Source organism: Suillus bovinus, assembly GCF_016758785.1.
Source record: "Suillus bovinus strain UH-Sbo-P2 chromosome Unknown EDB93scaffold_20, whole genome shotgun sequence".
NCBI classification, from domain to species: Eukaryota; Fungi; Basidiomycota; class Agaricomycetes; order Boletales; family Suillaceae; genus Suillus; species Suillus bovinus.
In genome coordinates, this window is record NW_024542076.1 from 115,013 (window position 1) to 131,589 (window position 16,577).

The following is a 16,577-nucleotide window of genomic DNA, read 5'->3' on the forward strand; positions in this document are numbered from 1 at the left end:
ATGTGCCAGTTTAGCTAGCTATAACAGTGAACATAGGAAAAATCTTACTCCAATTAATATACCTCTTGCTTTCTTGCGCCCACCTGCTTCATGAACAGCTGAGATCTCTAGTGAAATAGTTTCAGCCATTGCGCTGCCAGGAGTAGCATATGCAAGTTTGGCCCATCTCTGACGTTCAGTTGAATATGATCCATGGTGGGTTGAGTATCCAATGGGACCCATGAGCCTCAATGGCATTGGTGATGCTGCTGACCCCTGCCAAGATGTGGGAACGGCTACATCAGGACTGGGTCTTTGAAGAACACGCCAGCAAAATCATAATGTTGAGACCATCCGTGATGCTATGACTCATTTACATCTGATGTATCCAAATGCTGGAGCATGTGAAGTTGTAAGCTTGCTATTTCATGAATGGAATATGAGTGTGTCCAGGTGATATTTTCGTTCATTCATGTATCCTTTAATTGACGACTGCTTGTATCACAGGAGCATTGTAATATCCTATTTCCATACATACAAGCCAGATCTTGTTTGCCAGTGCAAGGCCAATCGCCTTCGCAGGAAATGATTTTGGGCTGCAGGCGTGAACGATCTATTCACAGTCGACCAACACGACAAGTGGCTGAGGTACGGTCTTGGCCTCCATACTGGCATCGAGCCATTCTCGGGGCGCATTATGTGGATGAGAGTCTGGCACTCAAACCGGAACCCACAGCTGATCCTTAGTTACTATCTTGACACAATCCAGACACTCGGGCATAAGTCATTCTTTCTGCGTATTGTTCACACAGCACTGATCTACCTCTACCTATAGACATGCCTATGGTGACCCAGAGCGACCCTGGGTCTGAAAACTATGGAATTGCTAATGCCCATACTATGCTACATCAGTGGCATGATCCTGCCTTGCAGGGTAGCCTACAACACCGCTGGATGAGGACAAAGAAAAACGTAATGCCGGAGATAATGTGGTCACAGATGCGGTGTTGTTTCACACCTGGATTTGAGCCCAACAAACATGGCTGTCCCCAAAAAAAGCAATTACAGCCCCCCAGTGGTACACAGGTGGAAGATCCTTGAAGTCAGGAAGTCATCTCAAAGAAAACCACAGCCATGGCCCATTCCACCAAAGAAGCCTGTGCAATGAAGTGTTCGCCAGATCGTGGACAATGACAGGTGTTTCCTGCAAGCCTGGCTAATCTCATCATGGAGCTCATCTAGATACATATCACAGCTGTGGGACAAAAAGCCATGCATGTACTTTTGTTATGTCAGAATTTGTGCAGAAAGAGATTGAATATGAACGCACCTCTATATCTTCCAAGTCCATCATTTGAGTTCTACCACTATTACCACCCCAGCTTTCTTTATACAGCTCCCCAGTCGATTTATAGCATCACATAATTTTTTCTATTGTTGATTTGCTTGCACCAGTGTATGCCATGATTTTGGATGATGATTTCGCATAGTTCTGGTGACAATTTGTGACCTTTCATAGTGGGGTAAGGGAGATATTCGGCTGGAGAAAAAAGTGTTGTTGTAGACTGTTGGCTCTAAGGGCAGGTGACCATCAACTTCACCGAATCACTTAGTTTTTTCGCTGGTCGTCTGCATTCAATTTTTCTGATCAGATTTGTTGCTTGGACCATGTCAATAGCTTGCTTCGTTGTTGAGATAAAAATCAATATTTGTAGCACTACTTTTCGAAAATAAATTCACACTTTTTTTGGAAATTACTGCCAGCCTCTACCATTATGCAAATTGCTGCAAGTATGCCAGGAGTCAAGATTCTGATGCGTAATGCCACTTTGTAGTGACACAGATTCAACCTCATGCAAAAACAAGAAAAATTTGTCAACTGGTGACGACTTTCACTCATGGTACGAAGGTAACCTCAAAACGGACTTATCCTCGCACCAGATGGCAGTAAGTTTTGCGAAGTACTAGCCTATCTGAGGGTCACAGGTGGATATCCATACCACATTACTTGATACCTTGCTCTACAAGGCAGATCTTAGGTGGCAACTTTTTTTTTTTAATTCCAATTTCTGTCCCTTGCAGAATAGAACTCTATGTAGGACACTACTTTCTATTCTAAGGACCCCCAGTGTCCTGATTGCATCTCTAGATCCGCAAATGCCCTGATGTGAGCTGTGCCCCATCAGTCCACCATTCCCGCCAGCTATTTTAGATGCACAATCTAGTGTAGGTGAGATGTCTAGGTTTGGGTTATGTGCAATATGGGTGACTGTCTATTATATAGGTTGAACACATACTCGGTCGCAGGGTGTGAGCGTGTACAGGAATCGGGTGGTACAAATGTGATGAAGTAATGTGAGCTTGTTTTGATCTGTGGGGAGCTTCTGTTACTTCTAGGTGACCAGTTTTGGCGGGTGATTCCATGTTGGGTGAGTGTTTGTGATACAGGTTGAGGAGTTTGAGGAGTTGATGATGTTACAGATGTTACAGTTTGTACTATTGATATGTACGTGTGGTGTGCTATATGGGATGTGCTATTTCAATCTGGTGGTTTGCGGGGTAAAGGTACTTCACTGAATGTCTGATGGAGTCTGCCTGTCATGTTGATGAAACGAGTAAGGTGGGGAGTGGCATTAGGGTCGGACAGGAGGTAGGAGAGTGATGAAGCCTTGCGTCCCAGAGCGTTTGACAGAACATGTCTTTGATGGCGGTAATGTTGACAGTCGAGGAGGTAGTGGGGTACCGTTTCTTCGATTCCTGGGCAGTGCGAGCAGTATGGGGATGTTTCTTTGCCTATTCTGTGGAGATGTTGTCAAAGAGGGGCGTGACCCATATGCAGTGCCATGTAGAGACCTGTAAGACATTTGGGGAAATCAGCAGTCAGTTTAACAAAGGAATGGTGCAAAATCTTAGGATCAATTCTGTTAGTACAATTGAATCTGGGTGATTTGCGCCAGATTCGTGACCATCATTTGTGCATTGATTGATGATGTGCTGCTGCGAGGGCCAGGATGCTGAGAGGGAGAGTGTTAGAGCGGAGGAATTTTGGAAGCGAGGCGGGTGGGCTATTGTTCTGGTGACTTTCTGCAGCCTTCTTGGCATGCTTATCAGCTTCTTCATTGCCATGTACATCCAAATGTCCCGGAATCCAGTGCATGGTGATGTTGGGGCTGTTATGTTCTCTGGCAAGTTGTTTTATTCTGCTGCAAAAACGATCTATTAAGTATGCATCCAGTGTAGAGCCTCGCATCTCCACAGATGCTTCCTTCCAAATTCTCCCACTTTCCCTACAAACTCCAGCTCTAATCCACAGGATTAGTCTAGCGCATCAGTGCACTTTGCACATTCGCACTCGCATAGTCCGCGCATTCATCTGTCCGTCCATCCCATGTCCTTAGATGTTCATTGGTGCGTTTTCCCATCATATTCCCTTTTCAATTAATTGGTTTCTATCGCTAATTCTCAGCTCTGCGCTTCGCACATAACCGAGACCCTGTTACATACATTGTGTACTATTTTTAGTCTGTTCAGCTCGTTACATCGGACCTGCGCGCCTAGCGCCGCTTAGCTACTTTACTTATACTATTTCTTTACTCTATTTTCTGGGTCAATTTTCCACCCACTTTCTGTGTGTCTCTAGATACTAAGAATTTTACTTGTTGTTTGCAAGTGACTATCCAAAGTTGCGCACTTCGGTTCTCGGTTTCCGTCTTAGCATCAGCCAACCATAGTTGGGGTGTTGATACTCGTCTCACCTTGTCTTTCCCTTGCTTCTCTCGCTTGCTTGTCCCTTGCCTTTGCTCGTGCGCACTACCTCCACGTCGTGCATCTCGACCTTCGCCCTTTCGCACTTGCGTGTCATTGCGCGTGTTCACCTTTCGTACATCGCATCGTTTCCACTTTGCGCGTTACTTAGACTTAGTACTTCATTAGTTGTTTGGTGTCCCTCTTTTTACAAAGAGAGGTTTCCTTTACTCAGTTAGCTGCCCTTGGGACGATGATTTCACTCGCGCCCGGGTCTATCTGTGTTTGCTTAGCTTAGCACCAACTTTCCCCACAGTTTGGATTCCTCATCTTCACCGGGTGCGTATAGAATCCTTCACCTGATAGGATGGCTGCTTGATTGTCAGTGAAGATAGATATTGGGAACATTGGGTCTTCCTCCATTGCTATGAGTTCTGCTGCTAACGATAGTCCGACCACTTCTGCTTCAAAGATGGTATGTTCCACATCTTTTCCTAGGTAGTAGCGAAGTACTCGAGGGTGTTTGCCAGCTCTGAATAAAATTGCTGCCGCTCCTATATTACCTTGATGTCCTGATCCGTTGCAGTAAATCTGTATGTCGTCAGTGATCTGGTCGTGCTCCTCTATTGCCTGCTTCTTGGATGCAGCAATGTGAGTCTTGTATGAGTTTGAACTCATTGGGGCACGGCGTGCTGGGATTAACATCTCTATTTCTGCCGGATCTGTAGCATATTGCCGTGTGAGGCAGTGCAGGGATGTGCAGTGAGACCCTATGAAATGTCGAGCAGCATGGCGGATTGGGAGGTGTAGAGGATGTGTGTTCAGATGGGAGGCGATGCATGTTATGGCTCTGTAATATATGTTCTGCAGGAGTAGGGAGATGAGCAGCAGGTTGGCATGGGCTTTGAGGGTGTTGGTAGCCATTGTCCTCATTGTGCCCATAATTGCTAGGGCAGCGATGCATTGTACCGAGGACAGGTGTTTGGCCACCCTGATGAAGCCTCTTTGAGGAGTGTTGGATCCAGTATGGTATGCTGGCATGTACCATAGGTCAGCGGCATAGGTCATCTTGGGGATGGCTACAGCTTGATATAGCTGGCGCATGAGTCGTAGCGGGATACCTTTGGCAGCTGAGGATAGTCGGCGTAGTTGGAATATGTACATGAGTCCTTTGGCTATGGTGTTATCGACTTGTGCCTTCCAATGTAATTCTTGGTCTACTATTACGCCTAGGAAATGGTGTGTGGCAGCCAGGCGGATGATCGCACCTTGGATGTGCATGTTGGGATGAAGGTGGGTGCAGTTCATTGAGAAGTCTATACGGGCAAACTTGTTAGTCTCGAACTTAGAATTATGGTTTCTGGACCATTCATAGCCTCCGTTAGGATGTTCTAGCATATCTGTTAGTATTTGATGAGTGGAATGAAAATCCTTACCAATGGCAATAAGTGCCGTGTCATCAACAAAAGTGAGTGTTAGTTCAGTAAGTGATTCGCGTCCCAGCCACATTTTGGCTATATCCACCAGGTCAGAGCTGTAGATAACATATAGAATCATAGAGAGAGGGTCGCCTTGACCAATACCATTATTAATAGGGATCCAGTCTGATGTGTATCCATCGAAGCACAACTGAGTTTGCTGGTTTGATAAGACCTGTTCTGTGAAACATATTAGTTCATCTGGTAGTCTACACTTACGCATATTACGAAGGAGGCGTGAGGTGACTGCATTGGGAAAAGCCCCTTCTATGTCCAAGAAGAGGGCCGAGGCTACCTTGCCTGATCTCTAGGCATTTTTCACTTTTCTTCGAGTAGGTGCAGTGAGTCGGTGGTTGAACATCCTGGCCTGCCTCCGAAGTGAGTGCTGGGGAGTAGGTTGTAGTGTTCTAGGATGAAAGTCATGCATTTGGCTACTACCACTGTCAGCAGTTTACCCATGGTGTTGAGCAGTGCTATGGGTCTGTGAGCTTTTGGTACGGTGTAATCCGGTTTACCTGGTTTGTGGAGCACTACCGTGGTGAAACGGCGCCATGGGTCATAATATGTTCGGTGGGTGAACGCGGTGTTGAACAGATAGGTGAAGTATGGTACCAGGGTGTCGGCACAATTCTTGTAGACAATGTTGCATATTCTATCTGGGCCTGGGGCTTTGTATCTACTGAGCTTGATTATCGCTTGCGTGATTTTGGCTGAGGTGAAGGGGGCGTGTCATTCTACTTGATCTGGATATTCTGCATCGGGGGGAATGGTGTCGTGAGTCAGAGGTGGAGGAAAGAATGACTTAGCTATAATGGTGCTCTTCTCGCTGTTGGTGTTGGCCTCTAAGATTGTACCATCGGGTCGTTTGACTGAGAGCGTTGGGATCCTCGTTTTGCTGCCATCTTTGGGATCTGATGAAATGTACTTGTTAGCTGTCCATAAGTCCTTACCTTCAATATCTTCGAGCCATTCTATCCAGTGTTGCGTTTTTGTCATCTCAATCTCCTTGGCGTAGCGTGCTTTGATGGCTTTGAGTTCCCCGTGACATTTGTGATTGGGTAGGCCGCGCAACATATAGGCCTTGCAGTTGAGCTCATTAACCTGTTTGCGAAGGTTAGTCAGTTCACAGGTCCACCATCGCTTGGAGTCAGGACAAGGTTTGGTGAATGGGACTGTGGCTTCGATGGTTTCAGTGATGGCTTTTGTTAGTCTGTCGGCTGCTTGTTGAAATTCACCTTCTGATGCTAATGGTGTGGGAGGAGATGGTGTGAGGATGTTGCTGAGGTGCATGTTGAATTCCTCCCAGTCTGTGTCATGCCAATTCCTGCGGGGGGTATTTTCTTCTTGGGGTGTCTCTAGTTCCAATGTGAGTTGGATGGGCATGTGGTCCATGCATAGCCCTCAGAGTGCCGGATTGGTGTTGCAGGATATGATGGCATTCACAGTGTGTTCCATTCCAAATATGTTGTCGTGTCGAGTCCAGTTGCCCGTGGAGGATGCTTGCAGGGTGGGGATGCCTTGGGGGAGTAGTTGCAACATGCCATAGTCGGCGATGAGGTCCAGCAGGGGACAGGCTGCCTCATGATTGAATAGATGTCGGTTGCATATATCTTCCCATAAGGGGTGGTGACAGTTGAAGTCTCCCATCCATAGCATGTGGTCGCTGTCATGCTGCCTGATGATGCCAATGTGCCATTCTAGGTATTCGCTAAGTGCTGTTAGGGTGCTCTGCAGGACACCATCATTATATATGTTGAAGATTGTGCAGCGGCTGTATGGTCCAGAGAATTGGATGACTACTATATCTGGAGATGGGAAGGGAAGCTGTTTCCATAGGTTAGTATTCAGGGATGTGTTAACGAGTGTTATAGTGTGGGTACACTGTTGAGGGTTAGTGTAATGGGGTTGGATATAGAACATGCCAGCAGTGGTTGGTGCTGGTATTACGGAGGAAGTTGATGTGTGGTTCTTGAATTACTATGGTGTCCCATTTCAAGGCTATATTACTATTAAGGAGAGAGGCTTGGGCAGACATAGATTTGTTGAGATTCTGCTGCCAGATGCGAAGGTTAGCGTTATGTGAGTTAGTTTGTTCAGACATTAGAAAGGGAGGGTGAGGAGGTACTTGCAATAGCCATTGGGTCACCCCAACCAGACGATTGGGATTGGGAGATGGCACAGTGTAATTCTTCTTCATGTTGGTGCTGAGAGAAGGGTTGAGATGCAGGTGGAGAGACAGTTTGAGGTTCGAATGTGATCTTGGTCTGCTGGAGTTGTCTCGGTCTCGGGTTTTGGTTGCGTTGAGGAGAGGTGGTCGGGGAGATGGATGTTCTGGGCGGGTTGGATGGCTGGGTGATGTGAGTCCATATGTTCTCAGTCAGGAAGTAGGGCATGCTGTTCTCTGGGTACTTTTTATTGATTTCCCTGCATCGTTTGGTGAATTCAGGGCAGATGCAGCTCCAACTCGTGTGTTGATTGCTGTGACAGTTAGCACATCTGGTGGTCTTGAACACTTTACAGTTATTCATGCAGTGTTGATCCCTGCAGGTACCACAGGTATCTGTTGTTGCTGTGCAGTTCTTCGCGATGTGGTTGAATTTCTGGCATCTCGCACACCGAATTGGTTCTTTCTTGTCCCTGTGTGTTGAAATGTTTGTTAGTGATGCAGAGTCCCTCTCGAAGAATGTTGTTAGCTAGGTGGATGTCAGATACTTGAAGGAGAGCGAAGGCCTTTCATTGTTCCGGAGATCGCTTTAGCAGTGGTTTTATCCATCTAATGCTGACTAGCAAGGAGGGAGGGAAGTCGTTGTCCTTCTCGACTTGGCTGAGGAATCCTTCCTTTTCGATCTGTGTTGAGATAGGTAAGTATTCTAGCACCAGAGTGTAGGTATGGTGGTGGAACGATACTGTGGTCTCTAGGTGGTTCTCCAGTGCTGTTTTCCCTGATGGACTGCTAAGCTATTGTGCTAACACTTCCATTTCCAGCTCTACTACTAGTCCTCCATTGCGTAAGGACTTGACCGATCGAATTGTGCCAGGTGGTGTCATGTCATCCCGAGCTTTGGTGAGTGCTTCCTTGATTTTTCTGGCTATTTCGTAGTTGGACATGTCCGGTGGGAAGAAGGCTTCACCCGGTGTTGGGTCCAATAGAACCTCTCTTGCACGGATGGCCATGTGTCCTACTGCTCTTTCAACTATGGGTGGGAGTTGGGCTGATGCAATAGCACTGTATGATGGTTTTGTGTGGACGGTTTGTTGTACTGCGGCTGATGAGAGGTGCTTTGAGAGGTGATTGACCTTTTCCTGGGTGGCATCTAAAGAGGGGGTTAGTGTTTGCAAAAGTTGTTGATATGTTTCTATGGATGAGTATAGTGCATCTGCAGCTTCCTCTACTCGCTCAGCTGCTGTCGTTGTGGAATCCTCCCTTTCAGTTTGTTCTCTTCCTATTAGGGTGTGCAACGCCTTGGTTCTTGCTATGGTTGTCTCAATGGATTGGGAGGCCGAGTGTACTGATGCTACCTGTGGTGCAATGGCGGCTATAATGTGGTCTACTAGCTTGGAGGCAGTGTGTTCCTTGATGAGGTCGGAGTGGGCTGAGGTGATTTGGGGGATGATACCATCTGATATCCTGTCGATAAGTTTCATGGCGATGTCATCTGTGCATGTCTTTGCAACTTGTTCGACTATTTTGTGTGCTTCATGTTCCTTGAGGATAAATGCGACTGCACGGATGGCTGTGGTTACTGACACCGGAATAGAGGTGGAGATCTGCATGATGTGAAATAGAATCGAGATTAAGTGATTAATAGTGTATGGCTGATTGGCTTGACACAGAAGTCTGGAAGACAAGTATGCTTTTCCGGTTTCAGCGTTTTTGACAGTGTTCTCCAGGGCTTCGATAGAGTCTTGTGTGATGGCCGACCTGTTTGTTCTGCAGGTGTTGAGCCTGTAGGTTGGTGAAGAGGTGCATTGGGTGGATGCTGGGGGGGTTCCTGCTCCCACGCTGATGCTTCTTCTGCCTCCAGGCATTGTCTATTTAGAGTTCTGGTGTTGCTAGGGTGAGTTAGTTGAGCGGCAGTAGCGCCGTTGAGCGCAGTGTTGACGTGGATTTTCTGGGGTCCTAGTCGGGGTGCCACTTGGTGTGGGTCCAAGAAGCGATTCAGGTGGCAACTTTGCTGGCATCACAGGTCATAGGTGCCAATTGGCTGTCATTGACTCATTGTGGATATCATTTATTCGAAAGGTGATTTCAGTGTATAGAACATCGTCCATCTTTATGATATATAGCATTCGCCTGAACCACGCGCAAATCAGTTGCACAACTGCTCGATAGTCGAGACCACATCGAACCTCTTCGGTGAACGGAAAGACTACAACACATCTTTGGAGATGTCACTCCTCCGCAACAAAGAGCCAATGAATAGACTGCGAAGCAGTGCAATGAGAAACCACCTGCCTTCAGTTGGCGCATCAGTCCTCGCATTCGCCTGGACCAATAGAATAAGGGTTCAGCCCCACAGGATAAACAAGGACACAAAAATGATGTTCAGTACATAAAAACAAGGCATCTTCCAAACCGTACTCAGAATTGTTTGATCCTTTATCACATCCTCACAACAATGCGTGCCTATTTTGTCCTCGACGCTGTTCTTGCTTTGACAGCATTAATATCTGCCAATGACACTACATCTGACAGCGCCCAATGCTCGTGGTATTGCGTCTGGCCTACAGAATGTATCGGTTGCCACTATGGATATTGCGTGAGTATGAGTAGTTTGCGTCCCGCATTTGATTGGCACATGACTCACCGGCTGTCAGGTACTCTTTTGGTGCATATGAGCCATATTTTGCTTTTACAGTCACTCGGCGTAGCATGGTTGACGGCAAGACGGGGTGTAAAGAGTAGTGTGTTGCTCGCGAGATATGGGTCGTCTTCGGGGTGGTGCTCTGCAGATACCGTTGTACAGTAACAGATGCCGATCAGTGTAGTCTTCGGGTCTTTAGCAAGTCAGAATTGGGGCTGACAGGGTCCTCTACGAGGTTGGTTCTGGACGAATGACTTGAATGCATAAGGGCAGCGATCGTTTCAGGTGACCATGTACCGAGAATTTGCCTGATAGTAGATCTGGAGGCTCCCAGAAGAGATCGATATTTGGCCTATGGCCATGGGATCCATTTATTGAAAGTTTGGATCGGCAACAGCCTGAGTCTCTCTCCGGTAAGTAGATGACAAATCCAACGAACCTCACGTGACACGAAAGAGTGCAAAATTAATTAATTAAACAAAGTACAAATGTCAGGAAATGCGCCAATATTCAAGTTGTAGAGCGAGAGATTTCGAGCTTGAACAATGCTACCAGGTGAATTGCGAGATGACTGTATCGAAAGACAGACTGTTCTTCTTCTGAGGCTGTTCTTGAACGCAACATTATCATCGAATCACTGGATGCCATTTCAATGCAATGGTAAGCCCGAGGAGCTTCGACATCCGAGGTCTGCGGTTTAATTGAACATCCATTGACCCAACATCACAGAAGTAGGGCTGGACACTGGTTATAAGGCAACCACCTTGAAATGATCGACAAGCGCTCAAAAGATAGTTGTCCCTTACGCAGATAGAACAGAGTCAAAGCACATTGGAGAAGTTGAAGTCACCGTGTCATAGATGGGCTCAAAGGGGAAGAAATTAAATCTTGCTCTTAGCTGGGTCATCCAATCCAAATGTGGGTGGACAAGCAAAGAATGGCAAACAAACGCGCCTTTCAGAAAGTCGCGTCACGTCGTGTCCCGTCTTTCAATTTGCACTTCTTCCATTTCGTTACTTACTTCACTTCTTGATGCCATCATGGACGCATCAACATTGCCACATCAGCCTGATATACTTGCTATCGCAAGGGAGCAGCTCGGCCTTCAGAAACACGCGAAGGTAAGCACACAATTCAATTGGTGCTCGTCTGTGCGGTGTCGTTTGTGCGGCAGGCTGAATTGGCATATCCCAGGACGCGTCTATTCCCAAGTCTTATCTCACAGCACTTCGTCGGCATCTAGATATAGATCCTTATGACACCAACGTACGCTTCTATCATCCAGCGTCACATCAATACATCTTTAATGACCCCAATTACAGTTCAGAGTCACGTTGCAACCAAAGACTGGATGTATGCACTTCCTATTGTGGATGTGAAATTTCGCTGAGTTAAATTTGTAGATGGTGTGATCACATGCCTGGAGCAGGCTTGCGCCACCATCAATATCCCGTTGAATGCCAGATCCGGCCGCTCGGATGGCAAAGCAGAAGGTTTTGGTAGTTTGGCCAATTATGCGGTATGGTATTGCGCATGAAAGTCAATTTGCGTATGAACATCACCTCCTTAGGTCCATGCTAGTATACCCAAGCACAAACAGGCGAGGCTTTTGCGCGTCAAAACGCTTCATGCGAAGAACGCGATCAAGAACGAAACCGTAAGTAAAGTCACGTTTTCTGCCACCTCCATGATGACAATGATTGCGCAGCCAAATGTACATGTGCCAGACATCGCCGTTGATACAAAGCCGCCGCGAGGTGGTTTGTTGGCACAGCTCGATGCAAATTTGAATGTAAATAGTCTGTCCAGCACAAGTGCATCTGCGCCACGAGCCCCTTCATTGAGAGCCTTCGTGTCATTACCGTTGGGGCGCAAAAATGCTGGGACTGCCATAAAGCCTGAGCCGACTGACGCTGTCATTCCTCGCAAGCGCACTTCTTCGTCTCTCATGTTTCTTGGTGCGGAGAACGAGGAAGACAAATCTGGTGTTTCCACTCTCCCTATATCTAAGCGCACAATTCTCCACCTGTCCAAGGCGCCTGTCAATTCTAACACGCAGCCTTCGCAAGGCCACAATCCTGTACAGCTCGCAGATCAAAAGGCTGTGCTTCCTGTGGCCCACCAGCCATCCTTGCACCGCAGTTCTGATGAAACCCATTTAAGAATCGCCAACATTCAGAACAACCTAAGCTCCCTAGCCAAGCTTTCTAAATTGACGAAAGACAGGACCGTCGATCAAGGAACTTCCGCTATGATATCCCTAGTCCCTCGCCACAATGGCGACAATGCTGGATATTCTTATCCAACTTTTAACCGCCAACCTATTGCATCGGGATCCCACGTTCGTCTCAGCGTTGCTATGGGGTTGGACACAGACTTAGAGGACGATTGGGAGCTGCCCAATATCTTCAGCGGTGCTGGTACTCATGACACACGCTTTGACGAGGATGGCGACTTCTACGGTAGAGGTAAAGATTCGTTTATCGGACCGACTGCAAATCCGGGCGAGTACGTCGCGATATCCTTCTGAATATATGTGTTTTTACGTTCTCATTTCTGTGCTGTTCGCAGTATCAACAAGTTTTTGATTGCTGCTGGCAATGCGGAGCAATTCGATGGCAATGCCAGTGTCGACAAGGCCCTCGAAAAACTCGGATTGAAGAGCCTGTACAATTTTCTTCCAGGAATGGCTATTTCTTTGCTGGCTCACCAGGTTATCGGCGTCGCATGGGCGTTGGAACGCGAGAAATCTGGCGACAAGGGAGGCTGTTTGAGCGATGAGATGGGCCTGGGGAAGACGGTGCAAATAATCTCGGTGATCGTCGCCAACCCCTCCAATGATCCTAGATGCAAGACGAACCTTATAGTTGCTCCGTTGGCCTTACTGGAACAATGGAAGCTTGAGATCGAGATGAAGACCACCAACAATTTGAAGTGCCTCATTTACCATGGTACGTTCAGAGTTGCGTATGAGTCTCGATTAATGCAAGTCTCACGTTCTCTTTCATTGAGGCTCCAACAAACCCCGCAAGAAAACCGACTTGATGAAATACGATGTCGTATTAACTACCTATCATGTGCGTTCGAGTGCGATATCTTTCATCGATTACTGACCTTGGGTATGTAGACTCTTGCACTGGAATGGCCAGACTCGGAGGCAGAAGAAAAGGCGAAGCAGAAGGCTCAGAAGCGCCAGAGGAAGACCGATTCCTTCATCGAAAGCGATTCGGGGGGTGACAAGAAACCTAAAAAGAAAAAGAGAGAATGTGAGCCACAGCGATTACTCTGGTCACCTAGACTGACTTTATATAGTGGGGCTTCTCTTTCAAGTCCAATGGTACCGTGTTATTCTTGATGAAGCACAGAACATTCGCAACCGGCGCACAAGTAATACTTGCCATTTTTTACCATCATATATACTTATGACCTTGTAGGAATATCTCGCAGCGTCATCGATCTTGACACGATCTACCGCTGGTGCCTCACAGGGTGAGCATCTCATCCATCATGACCACTATTTGTTAATTCTCGACAGCACTCCCATTATCAACGGCCTAGTTGATGCATATGCGCTATTTCGCTTCCTTCGCTTCCGTCCTTGGTATGATTGGCACGAATTTAATGGGCACGTCTCCATTATCGAGAGAAAGAATCGTACGTCAATATTCGCCCAAGATCTCGCCTTCACTTAACTATGCTGCACTACAGCTGAATTGGCCAGCAAGAGACTCCAAGCTATCTTCATATCAATTATGCTGCGTCGCAAGAAGGATTCAATGTTAGACGGCAAGAGACTGATCGAACTTCCCACAAAACACGTAGAAATGGAGAAACTAGATTTCTCCAAGGAAGAGCGCGAAATATACCAGATGGTATATTCTACCAGTGCATATATGCGTCGCGCTCATTCATTTTTTTCAGGTCGAAGCTCGCTCCCAAGCTAAGTTCAATCGCTTTCTCCGCGCTGGCACTGTCTTGAAGTAAGTCACTCACTGTTTGAAGGAAATTACTCAATTATCACTCATTTAGAAACTATCACCAAGGTACTGCACCATTTCGCTAAGTCAAGTGTCGTTAATGACTCGTTTAAAAACAGTCCTTGTGATGCTTCTGCGTCTTCGACAAGTGTGCTCCCACCCCGCTCTTATTCAAGAGACTTCCGAAGCCCTTCTTGCAGCAGATCAGTTGGATGGTGGGCATGATCTCAAGGCTGAGCTGACCCGCGCAGCTCGAGTGGTGTCATCAGATTTCGTCACGAAGCTGAAAGCAAAATATTTCCAATGCGCGCTGGCACGTATACAAGCAGAAAAGGAGGTATGTTTCTTCTGTCAAATAGATTTCATGATGTTGACATGGATATAGTCCCTGGATGCCACTGCCGATGGTGAGGAATGTCCCATCTGTATGGATGCATTCACCGAAGCACGTATAACGGCATGTGGTCATACCTTTTGTCGCGAGTGTGTTGCCAGCGTCCTTAATACTCCCTTTGTCCAAGACGCACAGGACCCTCGTAAATACCGTAGTAATGAGAAGCCTTGTGAGTCACGCACGTAAAGCTTGTTGCCACACTCATTTTATTTTGCAGGTCCTAGCTGTCGCGCTCCCATTTCTGCAGATGTTATTTTCATCCGCGAAGCATTCGAACCCACTGATACTGAGTTGTCGGGAGATATATTGGCGTCTTCCGATGATGAAATGCCCGAGATCTCTGAGATGATACTTCAGGGATCGAAAGGCAAAGGCGGGGCTAGGCGCATCCGTAAAAAGCGTGCTGTGTGCGACTCGGATGATGAATCAGAAGATGATGACGACGACGACATGAGTGATTTCATTGTCGAGGATGGCGAGGATGAAGAAGAGAAGGATGCCAGGCGCAACATCAAGAAACGTCTGAGAACGCGCCGCGCAATAGTCGTCGAGTCTGATGATGAACTTGACGCAGACGAGAGAGACGTGGTCATAGGCAGAAACCCTAGGCAGGTGCCTGCTTCCACTGGTGAAGTTAGAATGATGTCGCGTTTCCTTCCTTCTACAAAGATGAATGTAGGTTGTCGCATTTCATTTCCGAAATCGTCTTAAATGTCGTCTCTCAGCACATGATAGAACATCTAGAGAAATGGGCTAAGCAATATCCCGGAGACAAGGTGCGGCTTGACTTCCAAACAATGCAGTGATCGTGATGTTGATGACATTTGCAGACCATAATCATATCGCAGTGGACCGAATGTCTCAAACTCGTCTCCGACTTCCTTGTGGAGAAGAAAGTACCCCATGTCAAGTGCGAATCTTCTGATGACCTCATGCATACTTATTTGAATTGATGTTGCCTTTCGGTCTAGGTATCAAGGGTCGATGAGTCGCAGTCAAAGGGATCAGGCTGTCCGAGTCTTCATGACGGGCAATACTGCACAGGTCATGCTTATGTCTTTGAAATGTGGAGGTGTTGGGTTGAATCTGACAAGGGCCAATCGTAAGCCTCTCCAGTTTCTTATATCGCTGCGTTTTGACTCCCCCACAGGCGTCATTTCACTGGATCTTGGCTGGAGCGAAGCGATCGAAAGCCAGGCGTTTGACCGAGTCCACCGTCTAGGTCAACAGAAAGACGTCTTCGTACACAGGTTGGTCATTGCCAATACTGTCGAGGATCGTGTTCTTGCTCTTCAGGAGCGCAAGGTAGAGCAAATTGTACTCTATGTTTGTGCTCTGTTAATACAGCTTCAGCGAAACCTTGCGGATGGCAGCCTTGGTGAAGGCTCTGGAAAGAAGATTGGCCGTAAGTATTCGCCATGAGTCTTGGAGACGTTGCTCATAGGCACTTTTGATTGCAGGGATGAGTGTCCGTGAACTAGCAAATTGTACGTATTGTGTTGCTTTTTCATGCACGTTTACTCACGCTTGGCCAGTGTTTGGTCTCGACCACCGAGGCAACCTTCTTTGATGAGACGCATAATACCACATAACCCGAAAACTTTTCACGCATTGTGAATGCTTCATTCTTTTCCTGCTATTGGCGCTGCTGTAAAATTGTTCTGGCGGTTATCATTATCCTAATTCATCGAACTTGTAGACTTATACCTCGCACATATACTTATACCTTAGATCCCGTTGGTCTTTTGCAGTCCTGAGTTAGTTATGGCTATCAATGTATAATTTTCAAAGTTTCTTGTTGCAGATAGGAGCTACAATAGTAGTAGCGTAGTTGGCCGATCGAAATTGTTTGCTGTTCAAGCTCATGAAGCTACCTTGTGCTCGTTGCACGCAAAGTCTAGAGCGAGGTCGAAACCAACACTAGTACTTTTGCCGTCGTGGACGCCAGACTTTCCATTCTGTAACTAACAACGTACAAAATCTCGGATCAGTCACGGTATGACGTCGTTGATGATTGAGGGTGTCAACGTTTCAACGTTTCTGTCGCGCGCAAGATCACTCGAAGATCACTCTTTGAAAGTGTTGCCACTCTCCGCGTCTTTTGACTTCAGATGTGGTCGCTCATTCTCAAGAGTGCGTGTTTCGCGCGCTCGTGACTTTGCTCAAAGGCAACGTTCGGTCCTCCACCGACTTTCCATTT

At 47.0% G+C, this 16,577-nt stretch overlaps 2 protein-coding genes across 2 annotated transcripts; both read left to right on the forward strand.

Annotated features, from left to right (window-relative positions):
* Window positions 1-343: 343 nt before the first annotated feature.
* EDB93DRAFT_1240053 (uncharacterized protein) lies at window positions 344-1,080 on the forward strand (the record flags this gene model as incomplete). The annotated part of the gene is given in 5 exon segments (XM_041451709.1): window positions 344-432; window positions 487-537; window positions 582-583; window positions 603-776; window positions 815-1,080. The coding sequence occupies 5 exon segments, from the start codon at window positions 344-346 to the stop codon at window positions 1,078-1,080; spliced, it is 582 nt and encodes a 193-aa protein (XP_041308707.1).
* Window positions 1,081-11,003: 9,923 nt separating this feature from the next.
* EDB93DRAFT_300784 (SNF2 family N-terminal domain-containing protein) lies at window positions 11,004-16,286 on the forward strand. Its single transcript, XM_041456022.1, has 23 exons — window positions 11,004-11,127; window positions 11,201-11,272; window positions 11,329-11,359; window positions 11,410-11,525; window positions 11,577-11,663; window positions 11,715-12,514; window positions 12,578-12,957; window positions 13,019-13,083; window positions 13,134-13,272; window positions 13,319-13,393; window positions 13,441-13,495; window positions 13,542-13,660; window positions 13,715-13,878; window positions 13,928-13,986; window positions 14,050-14,320; window positions 14,369-14,546; window positions 14,595-15,052; window positions 15,103-15,153; window positions 15,208-15,287; window positions 15,349-15,479; window positions 15,528-15,682; window positions 15,731-15,864; window positions 15,913-16,286. Exons 1-22 carry the CDS (start codon window positions 11,047-11,049, stop codon window positions 15,797-15,799), a joined length of 3,636 nt encoding a protein of 1,211 aa, XP_041308708.1. The 5' UTR covers window positions 11,004-11,046; the 3' UTR covers window positions 15,800-15,864; window positions 15,913-16,286.
* Window positions 16,287-16,577: the final 291 nt, after the last annotated feature.

Excerpts from the sequence above, each read along its gene's own strand:
- EDB93DRAFT_300784 (XM_041456022.1), top strand. The coding sequence starts at position 11,047 with ATGGACGCATCAACATTGCCACATCAGCCTGATATACTTGCTATCGCA. Across the intron at positions 13,496-13,541 it reads TACCGCTGGTGCCTCACAGG|CACTCCCATTATCAACGGCC; the intron begins GTGAGCATCTCA and ends AATTCTCGACAG. Across the intron at positions 15,480-15,527 it reads GAATCTGACAAGGGCCAATC|GCGTCATTTCACTGGATCTT; the intron begins GTAAGCCTCTCC and ends ACTCCCCCACAG.